Source organism: Spermophilus citellus (assembly GCF_964194105.1).
Source record: "Spermophilus citellus genome assembly, chromosome: 5".
NCBI classification, from domain to species: domain Eukaryota; kingdom Metazoa; phylum Chordata; class Mammalia; order Rodentia; family Sciuridae; genus Spermophilus; species Spermophilus citellus.
In genome coordinates this window covers 155573225-155588695 of record NC_138186.1, presented here as the reverse complement: position 1 = coordinate 155588695, position 15471 = coordinate 155573225, and the positions used below count along the sequence as shown (strand labels likewise).

The window sequence follows — 15471 nt, the reverse complement described above, 5'->3', positions numbered from 1 at the left end:
CAAGTACTAAGTACATATATAACCTTGTCCTCAATCTTAAAATGCTTTATATTGTTATTTTAAAACTTGTGCAAAAATTTAACAAGGTTAAGAATATTGGTCATACTAACTTATAGTGATGAAAAAAGACCAGCAGAGAGTTGTAATATCAATCCATGTCTCCTTCCTAATTAAATGTCCTTTAAAGGGGGAAAAAAAATACAAGCCAAATGGAACATATTCTGATTCTGCAACTACCAGAAATAACTTTATTTATCAAATTCCCAGTTTCAACCAAAATCAAAGAACTATTTTTTATACATATAAACCCAACAAGGCATAATAATGAGGTAGACCAAGATCAAGCAGGGAGAAGATGATATATTAGTTTCTAGAGTTGCCTAAAACTAATTACCAGAAATGGGGTAAAAAAACAGAAATTCATTCTCCCACAGTTCTAGAAGTTGATGTCCAAAGACAGGGTGTCAGCAAAGCCACGATCTACCTGAAGTCTCTAGTGGAGAATCTGTTACATGCCTCTTTACTAGCTTCTGAAATTGCCAACTATCCCTGGACTCACTTGGTTTATAAATTCATTACTCCAGTCTTTTACCACTGAGGTTATATAGGATGTTCTCTCTGTGTACACAGCTTATGGTATGTGTCTTCATCTCTTGTTAAAAGAGAACAGTCAGATTAGTGCCCACCCTCTAATAACCTTTTATTAACGTGATTACATCTGCAAAGATCTTAACTTCCAAACAAAGTCGAGTTCACAAGTACCAGGGGTTAAGACTTCAACATATCTTTTAGAGGGCAGAATTTGATCCATAGCAGGGGATGGGGCAGTAAAGGCCAGATCTCCAACGTTCTCCACTAAGACATCCTTTTCAGGCAATGAGGATTCAGATGCTATAGATATTGGCAAATTAAGTTCATTTAGTAAAAATTATATGACTAGTGGATCCTTAATAGGAACTGAGCCTGGCAATCAACACAAAAAAATTACATGAAAATTGAGGAAATTTTAACTTTTGTGCCTTTCATCAACTTTCAAAATGTTTATGTTTTCTTCTGTTGGCAGATTTAAAAAAAAAAATGTTTCTATCTTTTATTCTGGTTGGTTTTAGCCTATTTCTATTTTAGAGCTAAATTGTGCTCATACACAAATTCAAATGCTAAAGTCCTATCCCCCAGTAATTGAGAATGTTACGTATTTAAAGATAGTACCCATAAAGAGATAATTAAGGTAAAATAAAGTCATATAAGCCCTAATCCAATATGACTGGTGTTCTCCTAAAAAGAAAAGACTAAGATACACACACAAACACACACACACAGAAGACCACATAAGGAGATAGGGAAAGACTGCCTATAAGCTAAGGCAAGAGGCCTCAGAAGAAACAAATCTAGTACCTCTAGAACGGTGGGGAAATAAACTTATTATTTAATCCTCCCAGTCTGTGGTAGAATTAGCTGACTGCTAATCAAGGACAATTAGTTGGCTGTTAACCAAGGAGAGCATTCATAAGTTGTGTTATTACTCAAATCATTCTAAGAAAGTTGAAATTGATCATTTATTTAGTATGAACAAATTGAACAAATGTCATTTTACTGGGCATGTTAAGAAGCTCAAATTATCTTAGTTTTGACCAAGATCTTAAAGGCAAGACCCAAATTTGTCTTGTTTATACTGTCAAATATATGCTCAGCAGCCAGCACCAAGCTGTACATAATAGTCATTCCATTATCTACAGAAGAAATAGGAGGACATAAATAAAACTATCCTAATGAAGTAAGAGAAATAAAATGGTAAAGATTCTGAGTCTTACAGGAAATTTTTCTGCAAATTGGAAACCATCACATAAAGTAGTAAAGTTAACTTACTCAAGTTAATATAGTTTAACCAAGAGTTGAGACTTCAATTCCTATATTTTTCCTTAAACATCATAAAAATAAAATCTATCAAAATACATCCATGTTATGGGACTGCACAGTAATGTGAATATACTTCACACTACTGAAATATATGCTTAAAACTTAGAATGGTAAATTTTATGTGTACTTTACCACAACTAAAAAAATCAAAACTGGAACAAAAATATCCCTGTGACAAAAAAATCCAAATTTAAATAATTACATACAATTTCTATTATATTTATAGATATTTCTACCAAAATAAAATCTGACTACATATGAAAATAAGACAATGAGTAAAACACTTAATTTTAAGTTAATAATTATTCAGAATCTTATGAAATAACCTTTTATAATAAGATTTCCTCTACCTTACCTACCATTAAAAGTAACTATGCAAAATGGCATAAGAATGAAACACAGTAATTTAACTTAGTTAGCCCAAATCCATTCTGGAATGAGGGGAAATTAACTAAGTTATTTTTATTGTGCTTCTATGTCAACAACAAAAATGAGCAGTGTGATAGTCATTATAACCATTCAAAAATAAACTAGTCTTCTCTTTTCCTGTGGATATTGTTGAAATCAGGGATAGCCATGTGATATGCTCCTTGAAATGAGAAAGGAAAAGATGAACATCTCCAAGAAAAAACTAGTGCTTTAGCACATTCTTTTTTCCCCTCTACTATGGTGACTCTTAACATGTTAAAAACTGGCTGTCCTCAGCTAGGATTCCAGAGCAAAGACAACAATGAGAACAGTGTTCCAGCAAGCCAGAAAGGACATACAGAGTAAGCAAAAATAAATCATTGTATTAAACCACTGAGATTGTGAGATATTGACATAGCACAGCACAGAATACATCCTAACTGAAAAAGAATCTAAATACTGAATATAAAGCACTGGTATAAAAAAGTAAAGTGGATTCCCACAAATGAAGAAAGGAAGGATGGGCAGGGGTGACAGGATTCTCCCCTTGTTCTCTACTTGCTCTGACACAAGGCTTCCATCAGAGTATAGACAAGTCTGAAGAGCTGAGGGAAAGCTTCTTCTCCCCTTCCCCTTCCCACTTGCAGCCAAGTATTGAGGAAAACTATATTCTTCTGAACACTAACTTTATTCTTTCAACCATGTGAAGAAATCATCGTCTTGAGAAAATTTAACAATGCTTGTCAATGAAGTACCAGGGCCCATTCCTTGGCATTTTAAGTTCATCCACTACCATACAAATTTGTAGCCTTATAGACAATTTCACCCAGAGGAGTTATTTAAGAATCAGTTATTCCTCCTACAGTCTCTTGTTTACTACTGCCTTCATGAAGACCAAAGGGGAGCTGAACTTTGAACAGGAACCAGCTTCCTGTTCAAATTAAGTGACCAAATTACAGGGCTCAAAATTGGGAAATTCATTAGCTCGTTTCATTTGTAACTTTTAGGACCATTATAAACAACAACAGAGTTGTGCCCTGGCTAATAGCAACTTAACCCCAAAGGGAAGTGGTGGACACCATAGGGCTTCATCCACTGAGAACAAGAGCCACTTTCCTTCACTTCATGAAAAGGCAGCTTTTGTTTGCTAAGCTATGCCTATAGACACCCTACAGAATGGCTTACTATTCCCCATCCTTGTTTACTGGAATTTCTTGGAGATCATCTTTAGAAGTAGTATATTAGTAAGAAGCACTCAATTTCTGACCATCATCAACTCCTGAGTGTGGGTCTCCTTGAGGTTTGATCCTTCCCCTGATATTTAGCATGATAACCTGCAGTGAGTATATTTATGAACTTGGACAAGATACTGTGCCATTCCTGTGCCCAGTGAGAAATATGGACATGTCTCTGATAAACAAGGAATCAGAGATATTCTTTTGCTGCAATTCTAGCTCCTGGTAGAATCTCTCCAATGAAAAATAGTTTAAGAGAACTTCTATAGCACAACACTAACCAAATAACATCACTTTTATACTAATTGTATTTAGAACCAAATAATTATTTGTTGTGGCCACTATCCGTGGCAGTGCAGCAAGTATAGCAGAATCCCTGGTCTTTACCCACTAGATGCTAATAGCATCAATTTCCTGTTCCCAGCCTGTGACAATGAAAAGTGTCTTGAGATAGCACCTGAATGCCTTAGAGGTAGGGTGCAAAACCATACCAGGTGACTACTCTGCTAGAAGCTGGTTCCATTTCCAGCAGTTAGTATGACATTGACAAGAGGATATACACTAGGACCAAGATGCCCACCCCATCCCCACATGCTCCACTCCATTTGAGGCTGGTATAGAACTTGCCCTGAGATACCACTGGTAAACAGATTAACGGACTCTGCCCATAAGTTGAGAAGTTGGCCTGATTCCCAGCAAGTAGAAAACAACTGAACCTTGATTTTTTGTTTGATCTTCTTCCCATACCACACCATTCTCTCCTTCTAATACTTCCCTTTCACTTTTGACTTTCTCCTACAAGTAGAGACATGACTCAACTAACTCAGATGATTTATCTTACAAAACAAGATGTAAACCAACAGCAAACTGCTACTGACCTGACCTCCTGCCACCACCATCCCCACATAATGTAGACATGTTCTGGTGTTAACTGGAAAAATCTGAACTGGGTCCAATTCTCAGAAGTCTCTTTAGCTTGCCTAATTTACAGGGCCAATGGGGGCAGAAGCCCATATTCATAGATTGACCTCACGGACTAACTTATATTTTACCAAACCAGGAACATAGTCTGGTCCTTAACCAAAGAAAAAAATTTAAAACAGGAAGGAAAAGATAAAAAGAATATACCTTTAATGCCAACTACAACTACATAAGTATCACACTCATAAACATAAAAACCCCACCACATTAAAAAACTATGTCTCATAAGCTACAGGGGAAGGACTATATCCTTGCTCTATTTCATGCCAAAGTAAGTTCCATATGAATCTACAATGAAGTATAAAAAATGAAAACTTTAAAAGTTCTATAAGAACACATGTGGAACAATGCTTTAAAAACCTGGGTTGAAAAAAGTCTTTTATTTTTATTTTATTTTATTTTTCTGAGTTTCCCTCATAACAAATCTAATCATTTAATGTTGTTTAGAGTTCATTTTAAACATTCTGTAGAGAACATGATATAAATATTATATTTAAAAAATCTCCATGGAATATATGCTATCATCCAATTTCATCCAATATTCATCTATAAAAATTAGAAGCTAGATTACATCATCTTTTAACAAACTTGCAAGTCAAATTGTCTTGTTCTTATTGTCACTGGACAGCATTTTATTATTTTTGTGTAGTTTTTCAGAAAAGTGCTAGAAACATTGACATATTGTAGCCATTAATGCATATATTATCTGTATAAATTTCAAAATATATAGTTGGAAAGATGAAAGATAGTTGGTTGGAAAAGTTATCTTTGGCAGTTGTAAAACAGTAAATGGATTCAATTTATATCAGACATTAGGATGATATACATTTGGTTTATCACTTATAATTTTATAGGTCATATTTCCCTGACTTCCTAAATTTCCAAAAGGATAAAGAGGCAGGGAACACCTATAAAATCTGACCTATAAAATTGATTAATCGAAAGTCCTCCAAACATGTTTTAGAAATTCCACATTTTACTGTATTTCCATCTAAATATTTTCCCTTTTAAATTGAATAGGTATTTGATTGAATTAACCAGTGTGTGCTGTCATGTAGGCCCAGATTGCATTTGAATGCTAGCAATAAAGAGCTTAAACATGCAACCACTTTCATTGACTGTTAGTAAGAACAGAAATGAAATCTGACCACAAATACCCGAACTTTGGCTTCACTGCCTCAAAGTTGTCTTCATGTGTGCTTGCTCATGAAAAAAGTCTTTTAATCAATGCCCAAAGTTCATAAGTTATATTAGAACAAATTTCTTTGACCAAACTCTTATTCTTCTAAAAATTTAGCTGATTTTTGGACATATGAATAAAGAAATATGTTTAACATAATATCAAAATAAAGCAAACTCAACTGGAAATGATCATCTGATGTCCACTGATGAAAACTGAATAAATAAATTATCTATACAACAGAATAGTAAATAGTTATAAAAATGATTACAAAATTGGGTTGGGGTTGTGTTTCAGGGGTAGAGCGCTTGCATGGCATGTGTGAGGCACTGGGTTTGACTCTAAGCACCGCATATAAATAAATCAAAAATAAAATAAAGGTCAACAGACAACTAAAAATCAGACTACAAAAGATTTAAATGTGGTGGTATAAGTGGATCTATTGGATAATGTTATAAACAAAACAAGCTAAAGGAATACTGTAATGGCTTCTCTGTCATGAAAAAAAAAGAGTCACAGAGAGGTTTTTGCTTTTATACACAGTAAGTATTTTTAGAGGGACACAAAAGAAATTTATATGCTTGTTTCTAGGAAGGAAGACAGATCTGGAAAGGAAGCAATCTTTCTTTCATTGTATATCCTTTTAAGTTTCTTAATTAGTTTTTAGATTATGCATAAAGTTCATCACAAAAAAGATCAAAAAGTAAAATTCAAAGAAAATGCATCAAAACAGAATAGCAAATGTCCTATATACTTAATGAGAGTATACTCACCTTTCCCGACAAAATTTAAGTGAATGTAGTATGGCAGGCCTTTTTTGACGTAAATTCCATAAGTGTAAGGTATCATCAGCCAAGACACTCACAAGAGCTCCCTTAAAAAAAAAGCATATTTTATACATAAATACATCTTATAAACATTAATGCAACCAAACATTTGCTAAAAAATATCTCATTCTTAAACTTCAAAACATTTGCTTCTAAGAAACATTTACCTCACCAAATTCTAAGCAGCAGATGTTGGAGTCCATCATGTGTATGGATGTCATTTAATGTTTGAACCTCAATAACTTCAAGTTTAACTTAATATGAAACAAAAGTGTAGTAGTAGTATATAGTAAGATACATGATTAAGACTTAGCTATTTAAAATTAGAGATTGGAATATAAAATTAGTTGGTGACTACAATAAATATTTTCTGGACTAACAGAGCAAAATATGATATAAAATGTCAAATGTTTTCTCTGATATAAAGAGGCTGATTCATAATGGGATAGGGAGAAGGGAACATGGGAGGAATAGATAAACTTAGGGTAGAGTTGCTGGAAAGGGAGGGAAGGGGCGTGGGGTTATAAATGATGGTGGAATGTCATTATCATTATTATCCAAAGTACATGTATAAGGACACGAATTTTTGTGAATATACTTTGTATACAACCAAATATGAAAAATTGTGCTCTATATGTGTAATAAGAATTGTAATGCATTCTGCTGTCATATATAAATAAAAAAATTTATGGGAAAAAAAGATAATTTCTTGTTTGTTGGGTTTTGTTATTAAAGGGATTAAGGTTTGTATAACTCTAGTTACAAACAACTGTCACTTTAGGTTATTATACTACACTATGGATTCTAAATTTTTCTTAAAAGTTAAACTTGGTTAATATAAGTAGACTGGTGTAATTATGAAGCTACTACTGGTTTCTTTTATATTAGATATATTCATGTCCCCCAAGAATACAAGTCTTTAAATAAAAGGTTTAGGAGAACACTTTACCATGCTGTTGTTCTACATCTAAAGTTGTCTGTAACACTGGTCTTTTGCAAACTTAAATTTTTATTTATGTCATTTGATGTTCTATAATTAGATAAAAATAATCTGTCATAAGTTGTAAAATTTTGTGTTACTCTTTACTTTGGGATGGGCACTTTAATACATTTTTGGAAGACAATAAGGAGAGACTGGTTTATTTAAAGGTTGAAAATATGGGATATGAAGAAATTTTGCCACTTTCCCACAAATGGGGTTAAAAGCTCTCTTAGCCTGTTTGATTCATGTTTCAGTTTAATGTGAAATTATGTTAACTGATTCATATAGGCCCAGGAAATGACATATGAAAATGTTGTCAAATAATATTTGAGGAAGAAATAAGGATCAGTTTCAGAAATAAAACACCTTACCTAAGATTTATCAAGAGGCCACCTCACTTGAGTTAAAAAGCTCTGCCTCTCACCTTATTCCATGTTAGGATAACCACTCAAGTTCATTTGAAGTAAATTAAAGAAATATGCATTTTTATAAGAATTACTGTGATTTTAAAATAAGGAGGAAATATAATATATAGCTAAGTAAAGGTCTGAAATTGCAAAAAATATGTTTCTTGGTTCATAGCTATTATACAAACTAAAAATGTTTTTACTCTTGTAAAAAAAAACTGCTAGTCCTTATTTTCATGGTCATATTCATTTATTTTGTATTAATATCATTCCAATACTCATGTCTTCTTGTTTCTCTGATAGAAGCACCCACCTCCCAGATGACTTTACAACCTGTTCTTTACAAACCAGACTTTTACCATAGACCCTTCGACTGACCCAAAACATTCCTAAAAGGGAAACCCAAACTGCTTGCCCCATGTCGCCCCGTCAGCCTGAAAGAGCCAGAGTTGTCATTGCCCATTTCCCCTTACAGCAGTAAGGGTTCCCTTACTCAAAGGGAAGAATAAGACCAAGATAAAAAACAAGTAGTAGATTATATTTAATTTAAAAAAAAGGAAATGGGGTAGATAGCACTCCCCATCACCAATGCTTTGGCACAAAATATTTCAAGAGAACTCCAGGATCAACAGACTATTGATAATAAACTTGAAGCTAAGGTGAATGCCTTAGAGGCTATTGTAGTAGTCTTGGGTGATCAGATACAAAGTCTTAAGGTCAGACAACAATTATGATGCCGTGTTGTTTATTAGTTTATTTGTGTAACTAACACCTGTTCCATACTATATCTCCTAATGGGATTGGGAAAAGATAAAGATACATCTATTGTGAATTTGGAATCATAACAATGTGAATTTATATCTTTTACAACTACACCGTTACATCCAAGTCATGCAAAAAAGTAAGATTCCTGTGTTATCTTCCACCAGTTTTACACAAAAAGCTGTTAGATGATTTGAATGGTTTCAATTATTAAAACATGCTAAAACATACTGCATGGCATCTCTTAGGACTTGTTTCCTTGCTCTTTATTCTGTGTTGTTTTCTCGTGGTCAGCTACAAGCTTGTCGGACAAGTTCTAGTTCCAGTACTTCAGAGTAGACAGGCATAGATTACATTTAAAAAATTAAAAAGGGGGAGATGCAGAAAGTGGTGACTTATATCATGGTCTCTGACTGCCTTGTGGCTGTGGCTATGGCTGTGCTTGTGCTGGGAATTTTTGCACAAAGTTGCAGGATAAGATTGCCTAGTTGCTATAGTGATGCCCTGCATGAGGAAGCTCTGTGCAAAGGCACAGAACTACATCAGTCTTAACTTTGAGCTCAGACACCTGTCATCAGTGAAGGAGAATTCTGAGCATAACAAGATAACCACAAGAGCCGCGACATTCAAGTTGTCTGCTTTGCAGAAACATTCCCACAAATAACCTTTTGATGATAAAACCTATATAAAAAATCTGCTGTACTAGCTCTGGGTCTTTGTTCTTCTATCAGAGTTTGGTGTACCAACTGGTCCCAGGTTTCTCCTTGTAAGTGTGTATGTCTTTAAACCCCACATTGCCCCTCACCAGTTTCTAAGATTGGGCTATGTAAGTCAAGGAAAAGTTAGATACCTTTTATATTAATTTCAAAAGATTTGCAATCCCAATCCTTTATGTTATTATGAGAAATCTTAAAGTCTCCCCATTTAAAATAAGAGTTTTTCATCCAATTCGGAATGATTAAAATAGCTGTCAAAATAAGATATACATCAAACCATATCTCCCAGTCCTTTCCACCTTCTAAATTCTGAGGGGTAACTCTTTTATGTAGGTCCTACTGCTATAACATGACAATTGGAAAGCTATCTAACATACATAAAGTACACACTCTCCTTTTACTAGAAAGCATCGTCTTATCTATAACACTCAGACCCTAAAAAAATTACACAATTACAAATTATTAGTATGATAGTTTTACTTAATTTTTTGTCATCTTTAGAATTTTACTTCCATGAAAACATTTCTTAAATTCTGACATGAATATTCATCAAAATCCAGAGGTATCTTAAGGATTTGGGGAAAAAACAACGTTCACAAACTATCCTCAAATCTAAGGAGTTCATCAGAGCCCTTTCTGGAGAAATTTCTCATCTTTCCTTCTACGACCATCTTTCCTTGCCTGTTGCCACTTACAGTGAAGATCTATTCTCAGAGCTGCTCATGTTGTTCTAAAATCTGCAAGCACAGCGTTTCCTGAGCTAATAAAATGTTGTTTACTCTATCTCTTTCTATATAGTAAATTCAAAAAGAAGGGGATTATCAATTACTTCAACAAATAAGCAGCACAACTTGAAGCAATATCCACTTTAAAATGAAAATTGGCTTCTTTCTGGTAGTATTTCAAAGCAATTCATTAGGGCTGGGGATGCAGATCAAGAGAACACTGCCTAGCATGTGCAAGGCTCTGGGTTCAATCCCCAACAGAGAGAGAGAGAGAGAGAGAGAGAGAGAGAGAGAGAGAGAGAGAGAAACAAAGAAAGAAACAAAGAGAAAAGGTCAAAGTAATCTATTAAAGGAATTCTATTACTTATAACAGGATTCTTATTTTATTAATTTTTAATATAGACTTTGTTATACAACTTTAAATATCCCTGAAATAAAATTAAATGCAGCATCTAGTACCAAAAAAAAATTTAACCTTATTCCCTTCTGTTTGCAACTCTATTTTGAGAAATACATCATGCAACTCTCCACAATGATGACTAAAACTAAATTACAGTTATCTCCAACCCACAATATATTAATTTTTGTTCAAATATTTAAATGTGAATGCATACAAAAAAACTGAAAGACCAGATGTAGCCCAATTTCAAATATAAAAAGGAATGATTAAGATAATTCACTAACCTCATTAATCAGGAACTGGAGCTGAATTACAGCAGCTCCACTGTCATGTTGGCAATAACATTCTACTCCCGGACGACCAAAGCTATCATAAATTCCATTAAGGAGTTTTTGATATGTGTGGCCTTTTTTTCTTTAGAGAAATTGATAAGTTATAACAAACTAATAAGTATTTTGATAACCTGATATTTAATAATAGAGGGCACTTAATGAGGTGGAGATTTAGAGTTAGGTTTACTACACATTAATTAGTTTCTGTCGATAATCAGAAGGCTCACCGATTACAGTTCTAAAAGAAATAAGAAAATAGATCCTTCTAGTAAAAAAATGAAGTATTAAATTCAGCAATATGGAAAAACACGAAATAGTTAAAATATTTTACTCTGGCCCAAAATCTTTTTTTTCCTTTTAAAATTTTCATGTAACAGAAAACATTTATATAACATTTTTTATGTGCCACCCATTATTATAAACATGTTTCATTATATTAAATATTTTAATCCTCATAACCCATGGAAGAATATATTAATATTCCCTATGATAAAGAAACTGAAGTACAGAGAAATTACATAACTTGACCCAAGTCACACAACTACAAAGTAAAAGAGAAGGAATGTGAATATGCAACATGGTTCCAAGGTGTTCACTTTTTTCCCCCCAGTGCTGGAGCTCAAACCTAGGGTCACTGTCATGTTAAGGACAAACTCTACCACTAAGATGTACCCCTAGCCCTACATTCATAATAGGTATGCTAATCAATAAAACGGAACAAAAAAGGCTATACACTCAATAGAATCCCCTGTGTGCAGTTAAATACATTTCACCTTCATAATCTTGATCATTTTAACATGTTAATACACTAATCCAATTTTCACTACTTAATAAATACTAATAGTAACCAAAATAAAAATCTTTGGTGGGATTTAATAAAATTATAACTCTCTCTACAAATTCAAATCCAGGAATACAGACATTTTATTAATCTAGGGCTTAATAAAAAATTAAATTGTAGCATAGGTTCAATTTGTGCTTCTCCCATTTGATTTCTAGACATTTTCCTAGGTAATATTTATTTTCAGTAGGGTTTTTTTCTATTTTATACAATTAACTTCTATTTCATAACTTTACAGCCTGATTTGAGTATGCTTAGCTTATACTCAAAACCTAGAATTACTGTTATTAGCAGTATTGATAATTGTAATAGTGTTTGACACACCAGTACAAATGCAACTACAGAAACCAGATTTCAAATTGCTAGTATTGGCACTATGCAAATCACATCAAAAGTCAATAGAAATGTCTACATGCCTGTTCACACATTTCTTTTCTCAGGTGACAAGACAGATCATTACAGTGAGACTAATTCTAATCTTTTCAGCTAAATTATTTTTGCATCAATGACTATATTTTAAAATTCTTTTTACATGAATCGAGTTAGTTAAATTTTTCTGAGCAGACCAGGAAAACTAATGTAAAAATTGTGAGATACTATGGAGAATCATAAAAAATATATTCATCTTAATATTATCACAAAATATATATCACTTTACTAATCTTCTGATGTTAGCCCATGACCTTTCCTTTGAGTATGGATTCAGAGTTGTTTCTCTTGAATAAAACAGCTCTAACTACCCAGATTTAAGATTTCCAGTTTATCTGGAACCAGACTTGGTGTCCATTAGTGGATGAATAGATAAAAGAAAATGTGGAATATATACACAATGTTCTTTTTAGTCATAAAGGAAAATGAAAGTGTCATTTACAAGAAAATGGACGGAAATTGAGAGCTTTACAGAAAGGGAAATAAGCCAAACTAAGGTGTTCAAGTGCCATATGTTTCTTGCACATGTGGAAGCTAGAGAGGAAAAGGAAAAAAAAAAAGTGGAGCAGGGATCTCACGAAAACTGAAAGGAGATCAGTAGAGTAGAGGAAAGGAATCATGGAGCGGGAGAAGTGTAAGGAAAGGGAAAATACTCAGGGATGATATTGGCCGTATTATATGGTTATGTTGAATGCATGTATGTAACAATAAATCCCACCATTATGTAGAACTATAGTGCATCGATAAAAATATAGAAAAAAATCATCCTGTATAAGTGGAAAAAATTATTTCTAGCTTAATTGTTTAAACACATCTTAAAAGATATTGGCTGTGAAATTCAAGTTCAACATTCATAAAAAATGTTATTCCTTCTCAATCATCTACAGTTATGATGGGAAATTTTAGCATGGAAAAACACAAACTATAGAGTACAGAGTTCTCAATCTTGTTATCATGTTAGAATTCTAGAACCACTGCAAACATATTGCCAGAGAAGATGCCTGGGTGGGTAGGTCAGTTATTTAGTTAATTTGCTTATTTATTTATTTTAGGTGCCACAGGAACATCTGAGACACAGTGAGAATGGAAGATCTCTAATTTCAAGTCAGTTCATATGCCAGTTCTGCCATTATCTGCTGTAATATAATGAGAATTATTGTAACTTTCAACGTTGTAATCTGTGAAGTAAAGATGAGACTTATTAATCTAATAGCAAACTAATTTGTTATTTATTAAAATAACAAATATTAAATAACAAGTTCTTTATATAACCTAAAACTAAATGTTATTTTACAGTGAAGGTGCCATTATAAGAAAATGTCAATTTTGAATATCAGATCACCAAACAGCATGCCACAGAAACAAACATTCACATCCTTTTACACCTATGGTGATTACTGCTTCTGCTACATGTGGTTCTTCCTAATACTAACAACACTGAGAGTTAAAATTCTTATTGGAAAATGGCCAAAAACTATAAAAAAGATCTGCTTGGTATATTATTTCCATATATCATGGATACATTCTTTATAATTAAATGAAAAAGCAAAAAATTTTACATTAAAATGAAGATGAATCAAAAGAAGAGTACATATTGAGTAATGGTATAAATATATTTGTTAAATGGCGAAATATTATTCTGATATATACTTTTTATACATGTATGAATCAACTCTAAGGCAAAGCTAACAATAAATCTTATCTTAGTACACTGTCTCACCTTATAACTCTGAATTCCAATATAATTTTTTCAAAATGGTACCATCATCCTAAGATAACTTTGTGTCCTCAATTTTTCTACTGCTTGCCTATCCAGAGCTATGATATCTACCTAATCTTGTTAGTCATCTTTGTTTCTGGGAAGAACCAGTTAATTTATCTGACCCATGTCATATGGCAGATACTTCTTGTACAGTTACATTCATGGTCCTTGTCCAAAAAAGCACCATTGATAACAGTCACACTTATGAAGAGGAGATGCAGAAGCCAAAGTTAAAATATACTGGGAGCAGAGACTTTGAATGTTAAGGTTAGTTAATTGAGACACATAAACAATAGGGGAAAATAATTATAGAAGTAAAACGCACAATGAAACTAGAAATTAAGTAGGAACCATCAGGAAGAAGTATACAACACTGATGAGCAGAAACAAAAAGCTTGTTTACTTATAGAACTATACATCAATTTAAAAATAAACATGTATCCAATTGCCTAAATTGACTATTGTTGTTGCTGTTATGATGTTGGCTGGGTGACTGGTTAAGAAGGGAGTGATAAAGGAGGAACTAGAATATCCTTATATCCATCATCCATTATCATCATCATTGAGATTTATGAAACATTCGATAGGTGTCAATAACTATGGATGTATTACTTCACAATAGTAATTCTGTGACAAGTTGTTTTTAATAAATGAGAAGAGTCAGGTACAATAAGTAAACTGTCCAAGGTAATTTGTATGTTAGTTAAGAAAACTGACCCCAGATAATCTAATTTCAGAACCTACTGTGTAAATCACCAAGCTTTATTATACAAAAAAAAAAAAAAAAATGTATGTTAAGAGCTGAATTTCACATGTAAATTTGTCACTTCCTACCTTACCGTAAGTCACCTTAAAATTGGGAGAATGAACATAGAAGAGATTTATTATCCATATTTTACATATGAGTAGCTAAAAAACTCAGATTGTTCTAATACTATAAAATTGGACCAAATGTAACTTTTAGTAACAAGTAAACATGATAAACCAAGTAAGTGGTTATCCTTAGGTAGCTGGGGTCATACCCTTAAAGGGACAGTGGGACCTTTGTCTCTCAGTCTTTCTTTGCTTTCTGGCTTATGAGAGGTCTGATCAGTCACATACTCCCTGCTATTGCCATCCAGCAGAGAGGCCCATGGAAATGTGGCCATCTGAACTTGGACTGGAAAATTTAGAATCATGAGCTAAATAAACTTTTTCTAAGGTAAATGGCTTACGTATTTCATTATTGTACTGTGAAGCTCATAAGAATGGTACACAATATTCCAATCAAAAAATACAATACACTCATTTTTCATATTAGCTCAGGGTCTAATATTAAATATTAATTTTAATAACAAATCAATGTGTCCCATTAGGGTAAGTAAAATGAAATTCTATATTTCAATTTAGAAACTACCATCCTTCTTTTATAATATTTTTTTAGTTGTAGGTGGACACAATACCTTTTTTTATTTATGTGGTGCTGAGGATCGAACCCAGGGCCTCAAACATGGGAGACGAATGCTCTACCGGTGAGCCACAGCACCAGCCCCAAACTACCTTCTTGCATACGCTTCATGTCTAAATA

The 15471-nt window shown here is 33.3% G+C and overlaps 1 protein-coding gene across 8 annotated transcripts in view; it reads right to left on the bottom strand.

Annotated features, from left to right (window-relative positions):
• STXBP5 (syntaxin binding protein 5) overlaps nucleotides 1-15471 on the bottom strand; it is a 179732-nt gene that overhangs the window by 133587 nt on the left and 30674 nt on the right. For all 8 annotated transcript variants that reach the window (XM_081296618.1, XM_081296620.1, XM_081296621.1 and 5 more), the window contains exons 4-5: nucleotides 10825-10906; nucleotides 6495-6595 (exon numbers count right to left, since the gene is read on the bottom strand). In XM_081296618.1, coding sequence (XP_081152744.1) covers nucleotides 6495-6595; nucleotides 10825-10906 — 183 coding nt within the window. The remainder of the gene's footprint in view (nucleotides 1-6494; nucleotides 6596-10824; nucleotides 10907-15471) is intronic.